We start from the raw sequence: 15,685 nt of genomic DNA on the forward strand, positions 1-15,685 counted from the left end.
TATAGCCTAAGATTGCATGATAGTTGTATTTATGCAGTGGTTAAATATTACTTGCCCTCACTGCGGTAGGCACTGTTGTTGAAGATGAAGATGATGACGACCATCCCTACTACTCGTCCGAAGCAGAGTCATGAAGATTTAATTAATTAGGGTTCTTCTATTAAGACAGATGGATTCATTCACACGTATGTTTTGTTGGCCGTACGTCTTGTTGTGTAATCAAGTTGAGATTCTCGCCATCTCTTTTCTTTTAGTATATATATTGAATTCTTATATAGATATCACATTTCTTGATTCCGTTCAACTTTAGTCCTTCACTCCTTGTGATTAATATGGTTTCAGTTGATTACTTACTCGATTTTGTTGAATTACCTTGCTTCACAAGCTAAACTTTTATCACTGCTTCCTTGTTATCTCATTATGAATCTTTGTTTGCTCTGAAGGCAGGGCTTCTTCTGTTAAAAAGCTCACAAGTGTCTTACAAGAACAGAAATCTTCCCGTCTCTCTGGTTATTCAGAGGAAGACTTGCTTCTTGAGGACGAATAAGACATAATGATAGGACATGGGAGTGTTCTAATTAGGGTTCCTCACTAGGATGTTCGAGATGTTTGAGAGTTCTCAATTCAAAGAGTCTAAGACACTTGCAAAGATTGCTTCATCGATCCTAACAAATCCCATATGTTGGAGAGCTATTGCATGCTCAAGAGGTTTTCGAGAGGAACAGAGAAAAGGGAGTGAAAGAATCTGTTACTACAATATCATGGGTCTCAAATCACGAATCCATCAGATACTAGTCTTGTAACCATTGAAATACCTTGTCAAAGCTTAAACCAAAACTTCTCAGGTCAATCAAGATTCTTGAATATTGTCAATCTATAACTTTCCTATAAAAAATCTGTCCGTTTCTGATAATTTTGAGTTTTGCATTTTGCAGTCTCCAGAGACAGGTTGTGATGAGGATGAAGATTAGATCAAACCACATGGAAACCAAAGAGATTTTAGAGAACAGTGTCTCTTCCTTTACCCCTATGAGCTATGGTCGCTCTATGGTGTTTACTGTTTAGCTATGAAGATAACGATATTTCTGATCAATATCTTCTTTTTTTGATGTGCAGTATAATAGACCATTCCCTCCAGCGAAGCTTCTTCACATGATATGATAGAACTAGAAGAGTAGGTTTCTCAAATTTACTAGAATTTTATAGAACAAAGACTAGACATCTGAACTCATCTATATTTTTCAGTTGACAATGACAAATTAGATATTACGTTAAAAAATTACAGTAACATAGTCAAAATGTATCCTTGTTACAGAACAATAAAATTGCGTTGTTCATTATTCGTGGTCAATTCCAAACAGATCTAGTGTGAAAACCACTTTTCTGAATGCATCGCATTTAATTTTCTTATAAAATTTTGTAATCTTCGTGAACTTTTAATAGCAAAACATTCTTTTATAGACTGAAAGTTTTTGTACGCTTTTATGGTAATGTATTGATTCACGTAAGACTTTTCTTTTTTCATTTTCCTATCAAAACCAGCAAGGCAGTAACACGCTCCGCATTATTGATTTACTAATTTAAGAATCATTACTACTCCTACTTTTTACTTTCAACAAAATGACATAAAAGTAAGGTTAAAAAAAACACAAAATTACATAAAAGGATCATACGTCCATTTATTAGGTTAACGTTGTGGGCTCCATAATAACAGAGATGCCTTTATGTTTTTTTTCTGCAACAGAGAAGTTAAGTACATTGAATTACATTTTATAACTAGAAAACTTGAAAGTAAGCGTTGTGTTCAAGTTAAACGCGTTAATTTCTGTTTTGGGTAAGTAATCCTTAATTTCGTGAACATTGTGGGGCTCATAAATTAAACATAGAGAAGGATTTATTACACTCAAACCCTCCACTACTTCTCTTCAACACTATTCCAGATCTTGTCCAGTGTTTTTTTGTTTCGCCGTAGCCGGAAAAAAAAAAGAAGATCGATCAGTTTTCAGTCGTCGTGATTCACTGGTATATCATTAAACTATCGTGGAATCTGTTTTCTGAAGTTATCTCGCATTTTTTCTTCATACATTTCGCGTTTTCTTCTCTATGTAGTGACGTCTTCTTCTTTCACTCATTTCTTCTTTTGTTCTGAGCTCATGCTTTCATTTTTTTTTTTTCTGTTTTTTTTTTTTTTTTGTTTGGATTATCTTTAGTTTCCTCAAACGATCTGAATTTTTTTTTAGCTGAATCGTTTGGATGGAAATCCATTTTTCGTCTTTTCCTTGGAAATCCATCTATAGTTTCCTCAAACGATCTGTCAATTTTGAGATAGAAACGGATAGACTTTTGTGCAAAAAATTCTCAAAATCTACAAAAAAAAATAAACAATATCTGAAGCTCATAGAGTGACATCATCTAGTTTCGTAATTTTTCCCAGTTCCCACTCTCAATGATTTCTCACACAAAGATCGTTCGAAAGTTCAAAGTCGATTAACTAAATCACTCCATGATTTCTCTATGTATCTTTCTCATCGTTGTATTCATATTCATCGTCACTCTGTTTTATACAGACTCTGTTTCTGATTCAACATAACCGGAATCGTTATTTTAGCAAACCCGATATATCATTATCTCTAATAATCGAATTGATTCCGGTTAGTCGTTTCTCCCTAATGCCTTGTGTTTGGGGTTTTAGAAATAGGATATCACAGAACTGGCTTAGTGATCGATTGCTAGAGATACTGATTTTGTGAAGTTTGTAATGTTTCTACAGGAAGATGAATCCCTCTCGGAAACGACCAATTGTCTATGCGGTTCGAGATTTTCCACCTGGTTGTGGATTTCCCCCTAATGTTCCTGTGAAGGCTTTCAAGAATCGAAGAACAAGTGATGTTGTTGTCAAGAACCTGAGTGTTGATCATGTTGTTGCAGTTTCAGAACCTATTGGAGCTTCTCTCAAAGAAAAACATGATCGTGTTGTTGTTGCAGTTCCAAAACCTAAAAGAACTTGTCTCAAACCAGGACCAGCTTTTGCAGCTCCTAAACATAAAGGAGCTTGGTCCAATCAAGAACCACCGGAGCTTAGTAACTCTGATCATGATCATGTTCTTGCAGCTCCTTCACCTAGTGGAATCTCTCTAAGACACTCTGATCATCATGATGATCCTACACCACGTGAGAAAGTGCTTGACGTCTTGCGTGATTTTAAAGATGTTTACATACAGTTGGATCAAGATAAGCAAGCTAGGCGTGGTGGAGATTCATTTGATGCTACAGCAAGAATAGACATCAAAACTTTAACTATCTTAGAGAAAATGGGGAAACAAGTGAACACAGAGAAGAGAATTGGACAAGTCCCTGGAATCCAAGTTGGAGATGAGTTTCAGTACAAGACCGAACTTCGTCTTATCGGGCTTCATTCCAGGACGATGTGTGGGATCGACTATATGAAGATCGGAGATGTCAAGCTTGCGACAAGCATCGTTGCCTCAGAAGGATATGGTTACAATGACAAGATTGATGCTGATGTTGTGGTTTATACAGGTGAAGGAGGAAACGTGATAAGCAGGGGAAAGAAAACTGAAGATCAGAGATTGGTAAAGGGTAATTTAGCTTTGGCTAATAGTATGAGGCACAAGAGTGAAGTTAGAGTGATACGTGGGGAAGAGAGATGGGATCAAAAGGGGAAACGGTATGTGTATGATGGATTGTATTTAGTTGATAAATATTGGTTAGAGAAAGGAGTTAGTGGTAAGAATGTGTACAAGTTTAAGCTTTGTAGAATTCCTGGTCAACCTCCCCTTTGACTTGAGAACACTATAATCATCATATAAATGAAATAAATCTCTATGACGTTGCAATAAGATTTAGGGGGAGTTTCATATATAAGCTCATCAAAAAAATCAAACACTAAAATAAACTCTCTTCTTTTTTTTCTCCAATTTTTGCTATTTTGTCATAATTATATCTTTTCTCTCAAGTTATTAACGAAAATATCATTATAAATTCATTATTTCGATTTTTTAAAATATTAGTTAAAATCTCTTTGGACCTTCTAAAGCCTTTTTATTACAATAATGACATTTTCTTCAATATCTTCAACCACCATGAACAATCCAAAAATGGAATAAATGCTTCTCAACCAATTTTAAAGCTTATAAGTTAATATGATCTCATACACTCATAACCTTCCTTATTCTTTCATAATTTCTTCTCCAAAACTTCTGGGTTGAGTTACAATGTCAAAAATTATGCATTTTGGTGGTTTCAGCTTAATCGAGATCTGAGTTGTTTTTTTTTGGGTGAAATTCAGAGTTCTGGATGCATGGGAGACCTAAAAACAAACTCAAAACCAATATAGGTAATGATACACTTCAATTTTGGTAATATATATATATATATATATATGTATCGCGAAAGTAGACTGCAAAATGAAGTTTACTAGTCAACATAAGATTAGTTTTGCAATTAACTTTTTAAAAATTTGTAACCTCGATATCCTTTGAAAACAAAAAAAAAACCTAATAGACTTCGTTTGAAGTCGCAAGAAGTTTACGAAGGAAAAGAGGTTATTTTTGTAATTGACCGTATTTTGATTTTTTAATAGTTGATATCTTCTAACGTCTACTATTTAAGTCTGTCCAAGAATTCTACTTTTAAGTTACTTTTGTATTTTGACCAAAAACGTAGAAGTCATTCTTGTGTTTGACTAAAGTTGAAAAAAAATTTAAAAATTTTCGAAAAATCGAAGTAGATTTCAGAAAGAAGTCAAACATCGAAATAATCTTTTTTTTAGTAGACTTCATTGGGAAGTCTACTATGGACAATCAATTGCTATTAGAGTTATGAGTTACTAAAAATCTAAGTTAATAAAGTAATTAAAATGAAAGGGGTGAAAAAAATGGATGTGGAAGGTTAATTATGTAATTAATTTCTCATCACCGCCATGAGAAGGAAGTAGTAAGACAAAGATTTGAAACCCCAACAACTGTCACTTTTCTGAAATCAAGAATCTAATTTTTCTGAAAAAGATCATTGATAATCCAGAGATAGAAAAAGAAGAAGAATAAAGACAATCGTGAAATTTTCTCTCGTTTAGTGGTTTTTTTGTTGTTATTGCCATTTAAGTATTTACGTACGTGTTCTTTAAGCTTAAATTTTGCATTTGTTCAAAATTTTTGCTTTGGAATTTCTGAAATTCACTTTATTTTTGCTTGGGTTTTTGTTTTGCAGGTGAAATTTCATAAAAATCTGTGGAAACCCAGACAAAGAAGAAGAAGAAAACTATGATCATCTCGCTAACATCTCCAGGTTTTCCTCGTGAGAATTTTCACTGGTTTAGTGAATTATTTTTTGTTATTTTTGTTATCATATGCGTGTTCTTTAATTTGGCTTGATTTTTCATTCTAAACTTATGATTTTGAATCTTTGAGACACATTTTCTCTCTTATCCAGGTTTTTAAGAGTCTTGTTCTTAGTGGTTTTTGTTTGTTATGCAGGAAGATGAATCAACGACCTCTCTCCTTCCAATAAGCAAAATAAAGTCTATGAACAGAGGAGGGTCTTGCAAGTTCAGAGAAACGTCAAAGTTGTTCCTTCTTAAGGCCTTAAGACTCTTCAGAATGGTGTTTGATGAGTTAGGCATTTCCATTTATTGAAAAAGTAAAGAAGTAATTCGAATATACGAAGAAGAAAATTCATCTAGCTAATATTTCATCATTTTTCTTGTGAGAATTTCCATTAATGAGTTTTAGTTAGTGCAAAATTTGTTCAAATGTAAAAATACACTTTTCGACATTTATAAACATAATTGTATTACTAATGAGCACAACTATCGCAATCAAACAAATCTCAATAACTTATTGATTTATCAGAGTGATATGATGCATGTTTAGAAGTTAAAAATTACAATTATAAAACTTAGAGATAATCCAACAAAACATTAATTTCAAAACAAAAACAATCAAAGTTAGAAGTTAGACTTATTCTATATATGAGATATATGGTTCTTACGGTTAATTTACATTGTTATGTTAGTATGATCACTTTGCCGTAAAAAGCTGTATTATATATTGGCCAAAATGTATTTAATGAAAATAAGTAACTAATGAAGGAGTTGTTTGGAAATCAATCCCCTCTTCTAAGAAAGTTAGACTTAATATATGCAAGTAAATATGATTAGGAGTAATGAAGAAGATGTCCTCTATTATAAAGTTGATGAGTTATATATTAGGGACAATTAATAATGAAATTTCATTTAAATGCATCTATAGAAGAAAAGAAAAAAAGCGTAACTAAAAGCCATCAGAATCAAGGGAATCAATACATTATGCATATACCCAAAAAAAAAATAGTTTGTCGAAGAGGATACAACATTCAGTATCATCTCACTGGTCTTCATAAAAATATCAACCGTTAAGAGATGGTGCTTAACACGACATTGATGCAGTCTTTCTCCTCGATTTAGCGGGAAATTATCAAGTATGAAAGTAACCTGTTAACATACTGAGATCGAGAGAAAACGAGAGGAAGAAGACGATGAAAAGAGGGAAAAGATTTTCTGTTATTCAACTGAATGGTTGTTACAAGGCTCATATAGTTTTGTATATGAACACATTACATCCGGTTAACACCGGTTTACACGGTTTACTCTAATAGGCTCTCTCAAGATAGTGAGTATATGGAAATTAAAGCCATCTTGTCAATAAGAGAGTTAAACTGTGTTGGAAATAGTGGCTTGGTAAAGACATCAGCTAGTTGTAGATCAGTCTTGATGTGAAGTAACTTGATTAAACCACTGTCCACTCTATCACGAACCATGTGACAATCCAACTCAATATGCTTCGTGCGTTCGTGGAATACCGAATTTGAAGCTATATGAATTGCTGTCGTAGAATCACAATAAAAAGCCACTGACTGAGATTGAGATGCATCAAATTCATGAAGTAAATGTACAAGCCATTCAACTTCTTTGACTGCAAACTCCATAGCACGGTATTCTGATTCAGCAGAAGAATGAGAAACGGTGGGTTGTTTATTTTGATTTCCATGAGATCAGAGATGATCCAAGGAACATACAGAATCCTGAAGTTGATCGACGAGTGTCAGAACAAGAGGCCCAGTCTGCATCAGTAAAACTTTTTAACAAAAGATCTGATTCCACTGAGTAGAACAAACCCAAACCAACAGTTCCTTTAAGATATTTGAGAACTTTGTGAGCTGCTTGAAGAAGGGATTTCTTTGGTGAAGAAGCAAATTGACAAAGATGATTCACTGCATAGGTTATATCTGGGCGAGTGATCGTTAGATACATTAGCTTCCCAACCATTCTCCGATAAACTGAAACATCTTCAAGGACTGGTTCATCAGAATCTTGACAGAGTTTTATATTTGGATCCATCGGTATACTAGAAGGCTTGCAAGCAAGAAGACCAGCCTCATCAAGTAATTCCAGAGTATAATTTCGTTGGCAAACAGAAATCCCTTTACCAGAACGAGCAATTTCTAACCCAAGGAAGTACTTAAGAGGACCCAAGTCTCTTAGTTTGAAAGCAGCCTGGAGATCCGTTTTGAGTTTTGTAACTTCATCATCATCATTGCTTGCAATGATGATATCGTCAACATAGACCAAAACTGCAACATACTTTCCATCAATGTTTCAAATGAAGAGAGTATGATCAGCTTGAGACTTCCGAAATCCAAGATTAATAAGAGTGGAACTGAATTTTAAGAACCACTGTCTTGAGGCCTGTTTTAGACCATAGAGAGACTTGTTGAGTTTGCAGACTGGATTTGGGGGAAGGGTTTCTCCTTCTTTTGGGGTATATCCAGGCGGTAAGTGCATGTATATTTCCTCAGACAAGTCTCCATTTAGGAATGCGTTTGAGATGTCCAACTGTGTTAAGCTCCAGTTCTTAACCGCAGCAACAGCGAGCATTGTCTTCACTGTGGTCATTTTAGCAACAGGTGAGAAGGTGTCAACAAAATCTATACCTTCTTGTTGAGTATAGCCTTTGGCAACTAAACAGGCTTTGTATCTTTCCAGAGTTCCATCCGAGTTGAGCTTGATTTTATATACCCATTTGCAGCCAATGGCATGCTTATTCGGAGGCAAAGAAACAATGTCCCATGTGTTAGTGCTTTCTAAGGCAATAAGCTCTTCATTCATTGCTTTGAGCCACTCATCAAATTTCTTGGCTTGAGCAAAAGACTTCGGTTCAGGGTGTAGATTCATTGCGCAAATGTAATCTTTATATCCCTCAGAAAGGTGCTCATAAGACATGTAACAAGCCAGAGGATATGGGATCTCTGTTGTAGACATATTACAATAGTAATCTTGTAAATATGCCGGAGTTTTAGAAGATCGTTTGGAGGTGTTCTGATCTGAAGAGACTATGGGAACAGAATCACTAGGGATTTCACTATCCATCCTAGATGTTTGTTCACCTATAGAGTTCATCACTGGATCAAAAATATCAGGAGAAGATTCATTCTGACCTTTGAAGGGGAAGATATCTTCATGAAACGTAACATTTCTGGAGATGTAAACGTTGTTAGTTTCCATGTCCAAAAGCTTGTATCCCTTATATCCTGCAGGATAACCGAGAAGCACACAAGGACGTGATCTGGGTTGAAACTTGTGTCGACCTTTAGAAGATGTTGAATAATAGGCCAGACAACCAAAGACCCGAATACCATCATACACAGGTCTTTTAGAAGTCAAGACTTCGAATGGACTCTTGTCCTGCAGCAATGGTGAGAAGACGGTTAATGAGGAAAACAGCAGTGAGGATGCAATCTCCCCAATAATCCAAAGGAACGTTGTTCCAATGAGGGACCGAGCAACATTGAGAATGTGCTGGTGTTTCCTTTCCACCACAGAATTCTGCTCTGGTGTCTCTGGACATGAACGATAAGCCACAATACCCTTGCGTTTGAATAGATCCATAAATCGTAGCTCAGGTGCATTATCCGATCTGACACCTTTGACTGTAGTCTTGTATTGTGTTTCAATCATCTGTAGAAACTCAGGAAAGACTGTTAGAACTTCATCCTTTGTCCGAAGAAGGTATACCCATGTTACTCTAGTTTTGTCATCCACTATGGTTAAACAATACTTGTAACCTTCTACAGTAGACACAGAGAAGGGACCCCATGTATCTATATGTAAAAGATCAAAAGCATTAAGACTCATGTTGTTCTTGGAATTAAAAGGTAAATGCTTCTGCTTAGCAAGAGGACAGATCGAGCAATGAAAAGATCCTTTATTTCTTTCTTTAATTCCAAGTACATGAGTAAGGGATTCAGTCTTTTGCATAGACGGATGTCCTAATCTGTGATGCCAAAGACATGAATCTAGAGTAACATGAGATACAAATGGAGATTGAATGACAGCAGAATTAAGGATAGCAGGAATGTCGAGGACATAGAGATTGGAGACAGCTTCACCCTGACCAATCATCAATCCCTTGATAAGATCCTGTTTCACACAATTGTCTTGATCAAAAACTACTCTGTAACCCAAATCTTTTGTGAGTTGACTGTTGCTCAGAAGATTGATTCGGAAATCTGGTATGAACAAGACATTCTTCAAAACGAGATGCTCATTTAGTCTGATAGTTCCTGTACCAGCAATGTTAACTCCCAAACCAGTAGGCAATGACACTGATCTATTTGTTAAACCAAACAGACTCTCAAACATGTTTCTATCGTGAGAGACATGATTCGTAGCTCCACTATCAATTATCCAAGACTCAGATGATAACCTATTTCCAGTGGCTCTCATGATTCCAACAAAATTTAATGTAGAGGAAGAGAAAGCCATACCAGGTAATGCAGTTATCGTAGCACCAGAAGTAGAAGGCACTGAAGTTGCAGTCACTGAGTTGATAGTCGGCTGGAGTTGAGAGTTGAAATAAGCAATAACCTCATTGATCTGGTCTTTGGATAGAGTGTTGATCACATTTGCTGTATCCTGAGATGACTGATCACCGAGAGATACTTGAGCAACAACAGGTTTTGCAGGAGCTTTATCCGCATTTTGTTTCTGTTTATGCTTGAAACCAGGAGGATATCCATGGATTTTGTAGCACTTATCAACTGTGTGTCCATTGTAACCACAGTGAGAACAGACCGGTCTACCTTGCTTTGGAGGAGCATATGTAGCATTAACAGACGGCTGTGTTGTGTTAGGTGCAGAGACAGCAAAAGCGGTTGCATTTTGGACTGGAGAGATATTCCTTTGACTATGATCTTGATCAAGTAGATTGTATATTTCAGAGAGATCAGGAATGTTCTTCTTCATTATGATCTGACTTCGTATAACACTGTAGGAATCATTCAATCCTGCCAAGAACTTGATAACCTTTGCATGATCTGCTTTAGAATCCATAGCTCGGCAATAATTGCAATTGTGACATGTCTCTACACAGTTCGCACCTTCAAGTTCATCCCATAAGGTCTTCAAGGTGGTGTAATATATGGCGAGATCTAAAGAACCTTGTTGTAGTGACCAGATCTGCTGAGACAATTGATATGAGCGAGGCAGATTTGTGATGTGAAATCTGGTCATCAAATCCTTCCATATCTCAGAGGCATCGTTGAATCGAAGTATACTCTTGTATATTTGCTTCGAAACTGAATTAAGCAACCAAGATTTGACCATGGAATTGCATCTAGACCATATCCTAAAGTTCCGATCACATTCAATAGGTCTTGGAAGAGATCCGTCGATAAACGCCATCTTATTCTTCGCATCTAACGCGATGGACATTGCAATCTTCCAGTTATCATAATTTGTGCCATCGAGAACTTCAGAGATTAAGGAAATACCGGGATTATCGCCGTTCGTCAGATAGAATGGGGAATGTATGCTATCCGGCGAATCTGTCGGTCTAATCGGAGAGTTTGGGGGTGAATCTTCGGGAACAGAAGATCTTCGAGACGACGAGTTTCCTCGAACATTACGGCGTGTAGGTTTACGAACGACCACCATTGAAGCTGAAATCGAGCTCCGAAAAAGATAAATCCAGGATTATCGCGATTGTTGGCGGAATGACCAAAAATCAATTGCGAAATCGAGAAATGGATTAATTGAGATTAAAATGATGAGCGGAAGAAGGAGAAGAAGAAAATGATCGAGCGAGATTTCGATTCTCACTGCTCTGATACCATGTTAGCATACTGAGATCGAGAGAAAACGAGAGGAAAAAGACGATGAAAAGAGGGAAAAGATTTTCTGTTATTCAACTAAATGGTTGTTACAAGACTCATATAGTTTTGTATATGAACATATTACATCCGGTTAACACCAGTTTACAATTGATGAATCCAAACAAACAAAAAATCTAAGAACTCAACCAAACTGATCATGAGAATTGATAAATCTGTTTTCTACATGATTATTTTTAAGCTGTTTTCTATCTTTTGTTAAAAGAGAACAACACATCAAAATTCTAGTAAATTATTTCAATGTAGTTTAAGTAAATTATAAAATAGAAATTGTAATGAATATTACTTTTGAAGAACCAAATTTGGAATCTAACAAAATATTATTTTATCGTTTATTAAAATAATTTTATTATATATCTTTAAAAAACTCCATCATCAAATTTTTTAATGATTGTGATAACTCTCACATATTTTTCGTGTCTCTCATTTCTCCTCTCTCATCACTCCTCTCTTTATGTTTTTTCTTCTCAAAAATCTGTATTTATTTCTCAAAAAAAAAAAGAACAATAGTCATCTGTTTGTCATAAATTAATCATATGTTTTGTGTTTATAATTTGTTATAAATTTGTAAAGAGAAAAAAATATTCTATTTTGTTTTTAGCAATGTTTTTAAACCCGACCCGGACAACGACCCGGAGTGTTCTTCGGGTTGCCGGGTTACTGGGTTAACCTGGATCAATCCGGGTCAACTGCGGATCAACTAAGTATATATATTTGTTATAGTTTTTAATAAATGTTATCATTTTTGTTACATTTTTTCTGCTATATAAAAAAAACAATTTTTAAAAAAAATTTCTGTCACCAAATCGCATTAATTATCATATATCTTTTTATATAATTTTTTTTTAATAAAATTTTAAATAAAATATACACTAAGTATAGTGATCATATTAACTATATTTTTTAACATTTATAATTATATTTTTTATTATATATTCTTTTTTCATTCTATTTATTTTCTTTTTAAACAGTTCATTTTTTACTAGAAAACTTGATATTATAAAACTTACAACTGTATAATGGTGAGAAAGTAACAAACCATTCAATAAAATATAGAAAAACAACCGTTATTACTATTAAAAACATTAAAATAAAAATATATATTAATTATCTCATAAAATCTAAAAATAATGTAGAAAATCCTAGCAATGTTTCTTGATTTTGCTACAACCTCGTTTTCTTCATCTTCTGTTACTCTAAGTGCTTGCATTTTGTTCTAATTTTGCTTTTCAAAACTATATTTATAAAAAAATATCATATATTCATAAATAAAATTATAAAACTATTAATTTTTTTTTCAAACCAGAAACCTATCCGGGTCGAGTTTTTGCCGGTTTACCGAATTTAAGCGGATTTTTCTGGATTTGAGCGGTTTAATAGCATTCCGGGTTTTCAACAAAAACCAAACTGGAATTTTTAGCGGGTCGTGGTTCAACCGGTCAGACCATCCGGTCCGGTCCGGGTCTGAAAACATTGGTTTTTAGTGACAGAAAATAAAGAAATTGGTACAGTATTTACAGACTTATGGACAAGGACATTTGATATTTCCCCATCCATTGGACATAGAGAGTACTGTTAGTTTTGTAATCAAATATTTAGTTACCTAATTTGGCTTTCAAAATATAATATTGATGCAAATCAACATTATAAAAACCACTCCATATATTGATATAAATGCATACAAAACTATTCATAGCAAGAGAAATTTGAATTTTCCAGACTTCTGAGTTTCTCAGTCTATATATCTAGTATTAAAGCAAATAAGCCTGAAAAGGGAAAGAGAAATTAAATGCTATGGAAACTTAACATAACACAAAGTACGCAATTAGCATAGCGTCGCTTCACGTGCTTTATAAACGCTAATTGTGTAATTAGCTGGTAATAATTCGCTCTATTTCATTTACGAATTTATAACTGAAAACCATTAACGTAGTTAGTGGCTCCATGGAAAATCACATTTTGAAAATCTCAATAACATTACAAATAGTCTCTGTAGCTTCTCCTCGTTTTTCGAGCCTTTAAGAGATTAGAAGTATCCAGAGACAGACGAAGAAGAAGACGAATACTCGCCGTCTTCCTCGTGAGAATTTCACTGGTTTAGCGACTTTGTTGTCGTTGTAGCTACTTATCACCATTTTTACAGTGTACGACGCTCTAAGTACTCACTCGTTCTTCATTACCTTTCGCATTTCTGTTCGTATCTGCGTGTTCTTCGCCTTAATCTCGCTTTTGTTCTGTCTGAATTTCTTTTTTCGTTTTTTCTGTTATTCACGCATTACCTTTTTGCCTGGATTTTGTTTAGCAGGTTGGGAATTTCATCAAAACCTCTGGAAATTTGAGATAATCAAGAGTTATAATCGATTTTCGCTCTTGTCCAGGTTCGTATATTCACAATCTCCATGGTCTTACATACAATAATGGCTCGGATTTCAACTCAGTGACTAAAAAATCGCTCTATATTTCCAGTCTTCTGCACCTCCTTACTTGCCATCTTGTTCTTGTTACTGTTCGTAATTTTACCCTAATTTACTGTTCACTGTTGGCTCCGTAGATTAAGTTCATTTTCTGTCATTTCTTTAGATATTTTACACTAGACTCGAGTACGATATGTGTTTGCTTGCGATTTTTTTTGGGATTTTCTAGATTAGTGACAGAGTAGTTTACTAGTTTTTGATGGTTTCTTCTTTGTCTTTAAGCTGTCTTGTGCTTAGTGGTTGATTGGTTTTGTTCACATTGTATGTATGCAGTAAGATGCTTCAAAGGACCTCCCCTTCTAACAAGCCAAACCAGATCTTTGCTGTAAGAGATTTTCCACATGGATGTGGTACTCAGCCTGTCAAGAATCAGAGAAGTGAGTATTGTAGCGAGGTTGTTGCAGTCACGAGTGAGAAACGGCATGGTTATGAACATCGTTGTGTTGGTGTTGCTGATCAAAATTACCACAAGAAGCCTGCTTATCCTGCTGATAGGTCTAAGAAAGTTGAATCATTTGATGTGATTATGAAGAAAGCTGGCTTCAATTTAGCACCTAATGGTAACGTTGGGAAAGGAAGATTCGTTTCAGGTAAGAGGAAGTTTCCTCCATATTGTGGAAGTAAAGTGAAACCTCTAAGTTCAGATGAAACTATGAGACTAATTGCTTCTCAGAGCAAAAGAAAACAACTTTCAGATTCACCTACTAACAACATTCCAAGGAAGCCTTTGTTAGCTAAAGCTGCGCAGAATCAGAGGAACTATCCGGAGATGAAGAAGAGGTTTAGTAATGCAATTTTACTAAAAGCAAAGGCTCATAAACAAACTCAAAACAGAGATGAAAGGCGACCAAAACAGCTTGAACACATCCCGGTTATGCAACAAAACCATATTACCAAAGTTCTTAGCCCACGAGATAAAGTTCTCAGGGCGCTGCGTCGTTTCAGAATGGTGTTTGAAGAGCTTGATCGAGACAAAGCAGCACGGCGTGGAGAATCAAAGACTTGTACAAGTAGAATAGATTGCGACACACTGACTATCCTGAAGAGAGAGAGGATGCAAGTGAATACAGAAAAGATTATTGGACCAGTCCCTGGAATCGAAGTTGGAGATGAGTTTCAGTACAAATCAGAACTCAACTTGATTGGTCTCCATTTCGACATCATGGGTGGGATTGATTACATGAATATAGGAGACATGAAACTAGCTACGAGCATTGTTTCATCGGAAGGTAATGGTTACATCGATAGGTTTAACTCTGATGTGATGATTTACTCTGGTCAAGGAGGTAACGTAAAGAGCAAGGATAAGAAAGTAATCGAAGATCAGAAGCTTGTTACGGGGAATTTGGCTTTAGCTAATAGCATGAAGGAAAAGACTCCAGTGAGAGTGATTCGTGGCAGAAAGAGATTGGACCAGAGAGGAAAACGTTACGTGTATGTTGGGTTATATTTGGTTGAAGATTATTGGCGAGAGAGAGGACCAGGAGGTAATGTTTTGTTCAAGTTCAAGCTTCGTAGAGCCTCTGATCAGCTTTCAGATGACTTGGACATTAGTGTGAGAGACTAAACTCTTTTGTTTTTTTCCGTGTAGTATCAGATTTGAAAGTTTAGGTCCTGGATCTGTGGTAGTCTTATCAAATCAACTTTAATTTTGTTGACAATCATAACAGTAGGTTGGAATCTTGTGCAGCTACAAAATAATTGATGCTTCTGTTTCTGCTCCTGTACAAAATTTATTGATGCTTCTGTAATTATTGATGCATCTTGTGCCAGTCTGCACACTTTTTCAAACCCCACAATATTACATTACAGAAAAATAAAAAAATACTTATGTTTGCTTTCTCTCTCACCATGAATTGAATGATCATAATATTCTGAATACTTAAATGGCGAATTGGTGAGATATTTAATACTCCCTCTGTTCAGAAATTATTTGATGTTTAAAGTTTTTGCACTGGATTCATTTAATTTTAATTTTTTCTATA

At 35.2% G+C, this 15,685-nt stretch overlaps 3 protein-coding genes across 3 annotated transcripts; 2 read left to right on the top strand and 1 right to left on the bottom strand.

Moving 5' to 3' along the window:
- Positions 1 to 250: 250 nt before the first annotated feature.
- On the bottom strand, positions 251 to 10,990 carry LOC112086445. The gene is made up of 3 exons (XM_024155369.1): positions 10,486 to 10,990; positions 9,684 to 9,825; positions 251 to 320 (listed from the first exon to the last, which is right to left on the bottom strand). Exons 1-3 carry the CDS (start codon positions 10,988 to 10,990, stop codon positions 251 to 253), a joined length of 717 nt encoding a protein of 238 aa, XP_024011137.1.
- On the top strand, positions 1,926 to 3,860 carry LOC18016334 (YDG domain-containing protein At5g47150). Its single transcript, XM_006398349.2, has 2 exons — positions 1,926 to 2,022; positions 2,771 to 3,860. The coding sequence occupies exon 2, from the start codon at positions 2,775 to 2,777 to the stop codon at positions 3,801 to 3,803; it is 1,029 nt and encodes a 342-aa protein (XP_006398412.1). The 5' UTR covers positions 1,926 to 2,022; positions 2,771 to 2,774; the 3' UTR covers positions 3,804 to 3,860.
- Positions 10,991 to 13,335: 2,345 nt separating the features above from the next.
- On the top strand, positions 13,336 to 15,375 carry LOC18016335 (YDG domain-containing protein At5g47160). Its single transcript, XM_006398350.2, has 3 exons — positions 13,336 to 13,370; positions 13,532 to 13,604; positions 13,974 to 15,375. The coding sequence occupies exon 3, from the start codon at positions 13,978 to 13,980 to the stop codon at positions 15,265 to 15,267; it is 1,290 nt and encodes a 429-aa protein (XP_006398413.1). The 5' UTR covers positions 13,336 to 13,370; positions 13,532 to 13,604; positions 13,974 to 13,977; the 3' UTR covers positions 15,268 to 15,375.
- The last annotated feature ends 310 nt before the right edge of the window (positions 15,376 to 15,685 follow it).

This window comes from Eutrema salsugineum, unplaced genomic scaffold (assembly GCF_000478725.1).
Source record: "Eutrema salsugineum unplaced genomic scaffold, Eutsalg1_0 scaffold_20, whole genome shotgun sequence".
NCBI classification, from domain to species: domain Eukaryota; kingdom Viridiplantae; phylum Streptophyta; class Magnoliopsida; order Brassicales; family Brassicaceae; genus Eutrema; species Eutrema salsugineum.

Excerpts from the sequence above, each read along its gene's own strand:
- LOC18016334 (XM_006398349.2), top strand. The coding sequence starts at position 2,775 with ATGAATCCCTCTCGGAAACGACCAATTGTCTATGCGGTTCGAGATTTT.
- LOC112086445 (XM_024155369.1), bottom strand. The coding sequence starts at position 10,990 with ATGGTGGTCGTTCGTAAACCTACACGCCGTAATGTTCGAGGAAACTCG. Across the intron at positions 9,826-10,485 it reads ACTACAACAAGGTTCTTTAG|CTGGTATGGCTTTCTCTTCC; the intron begins ATCTCGCCATAT and ends TAACTGCATTAC. Across the intron at positions 321-9,683 it reads AGAAACATGTTTGAGAGTCT|GAGTGAAGGACTAAAGTTGA; the intron begins GTTTGGTTTAAC and ends ATTAATCACAAG.
- LOC18016335 (XM_006398350.2), top strand. The coding sequence starts at position 13,978 with ATGCTTCAAAGGACCTCCCCTTCTAACAAGCCAAACCAGATCTTTGCT.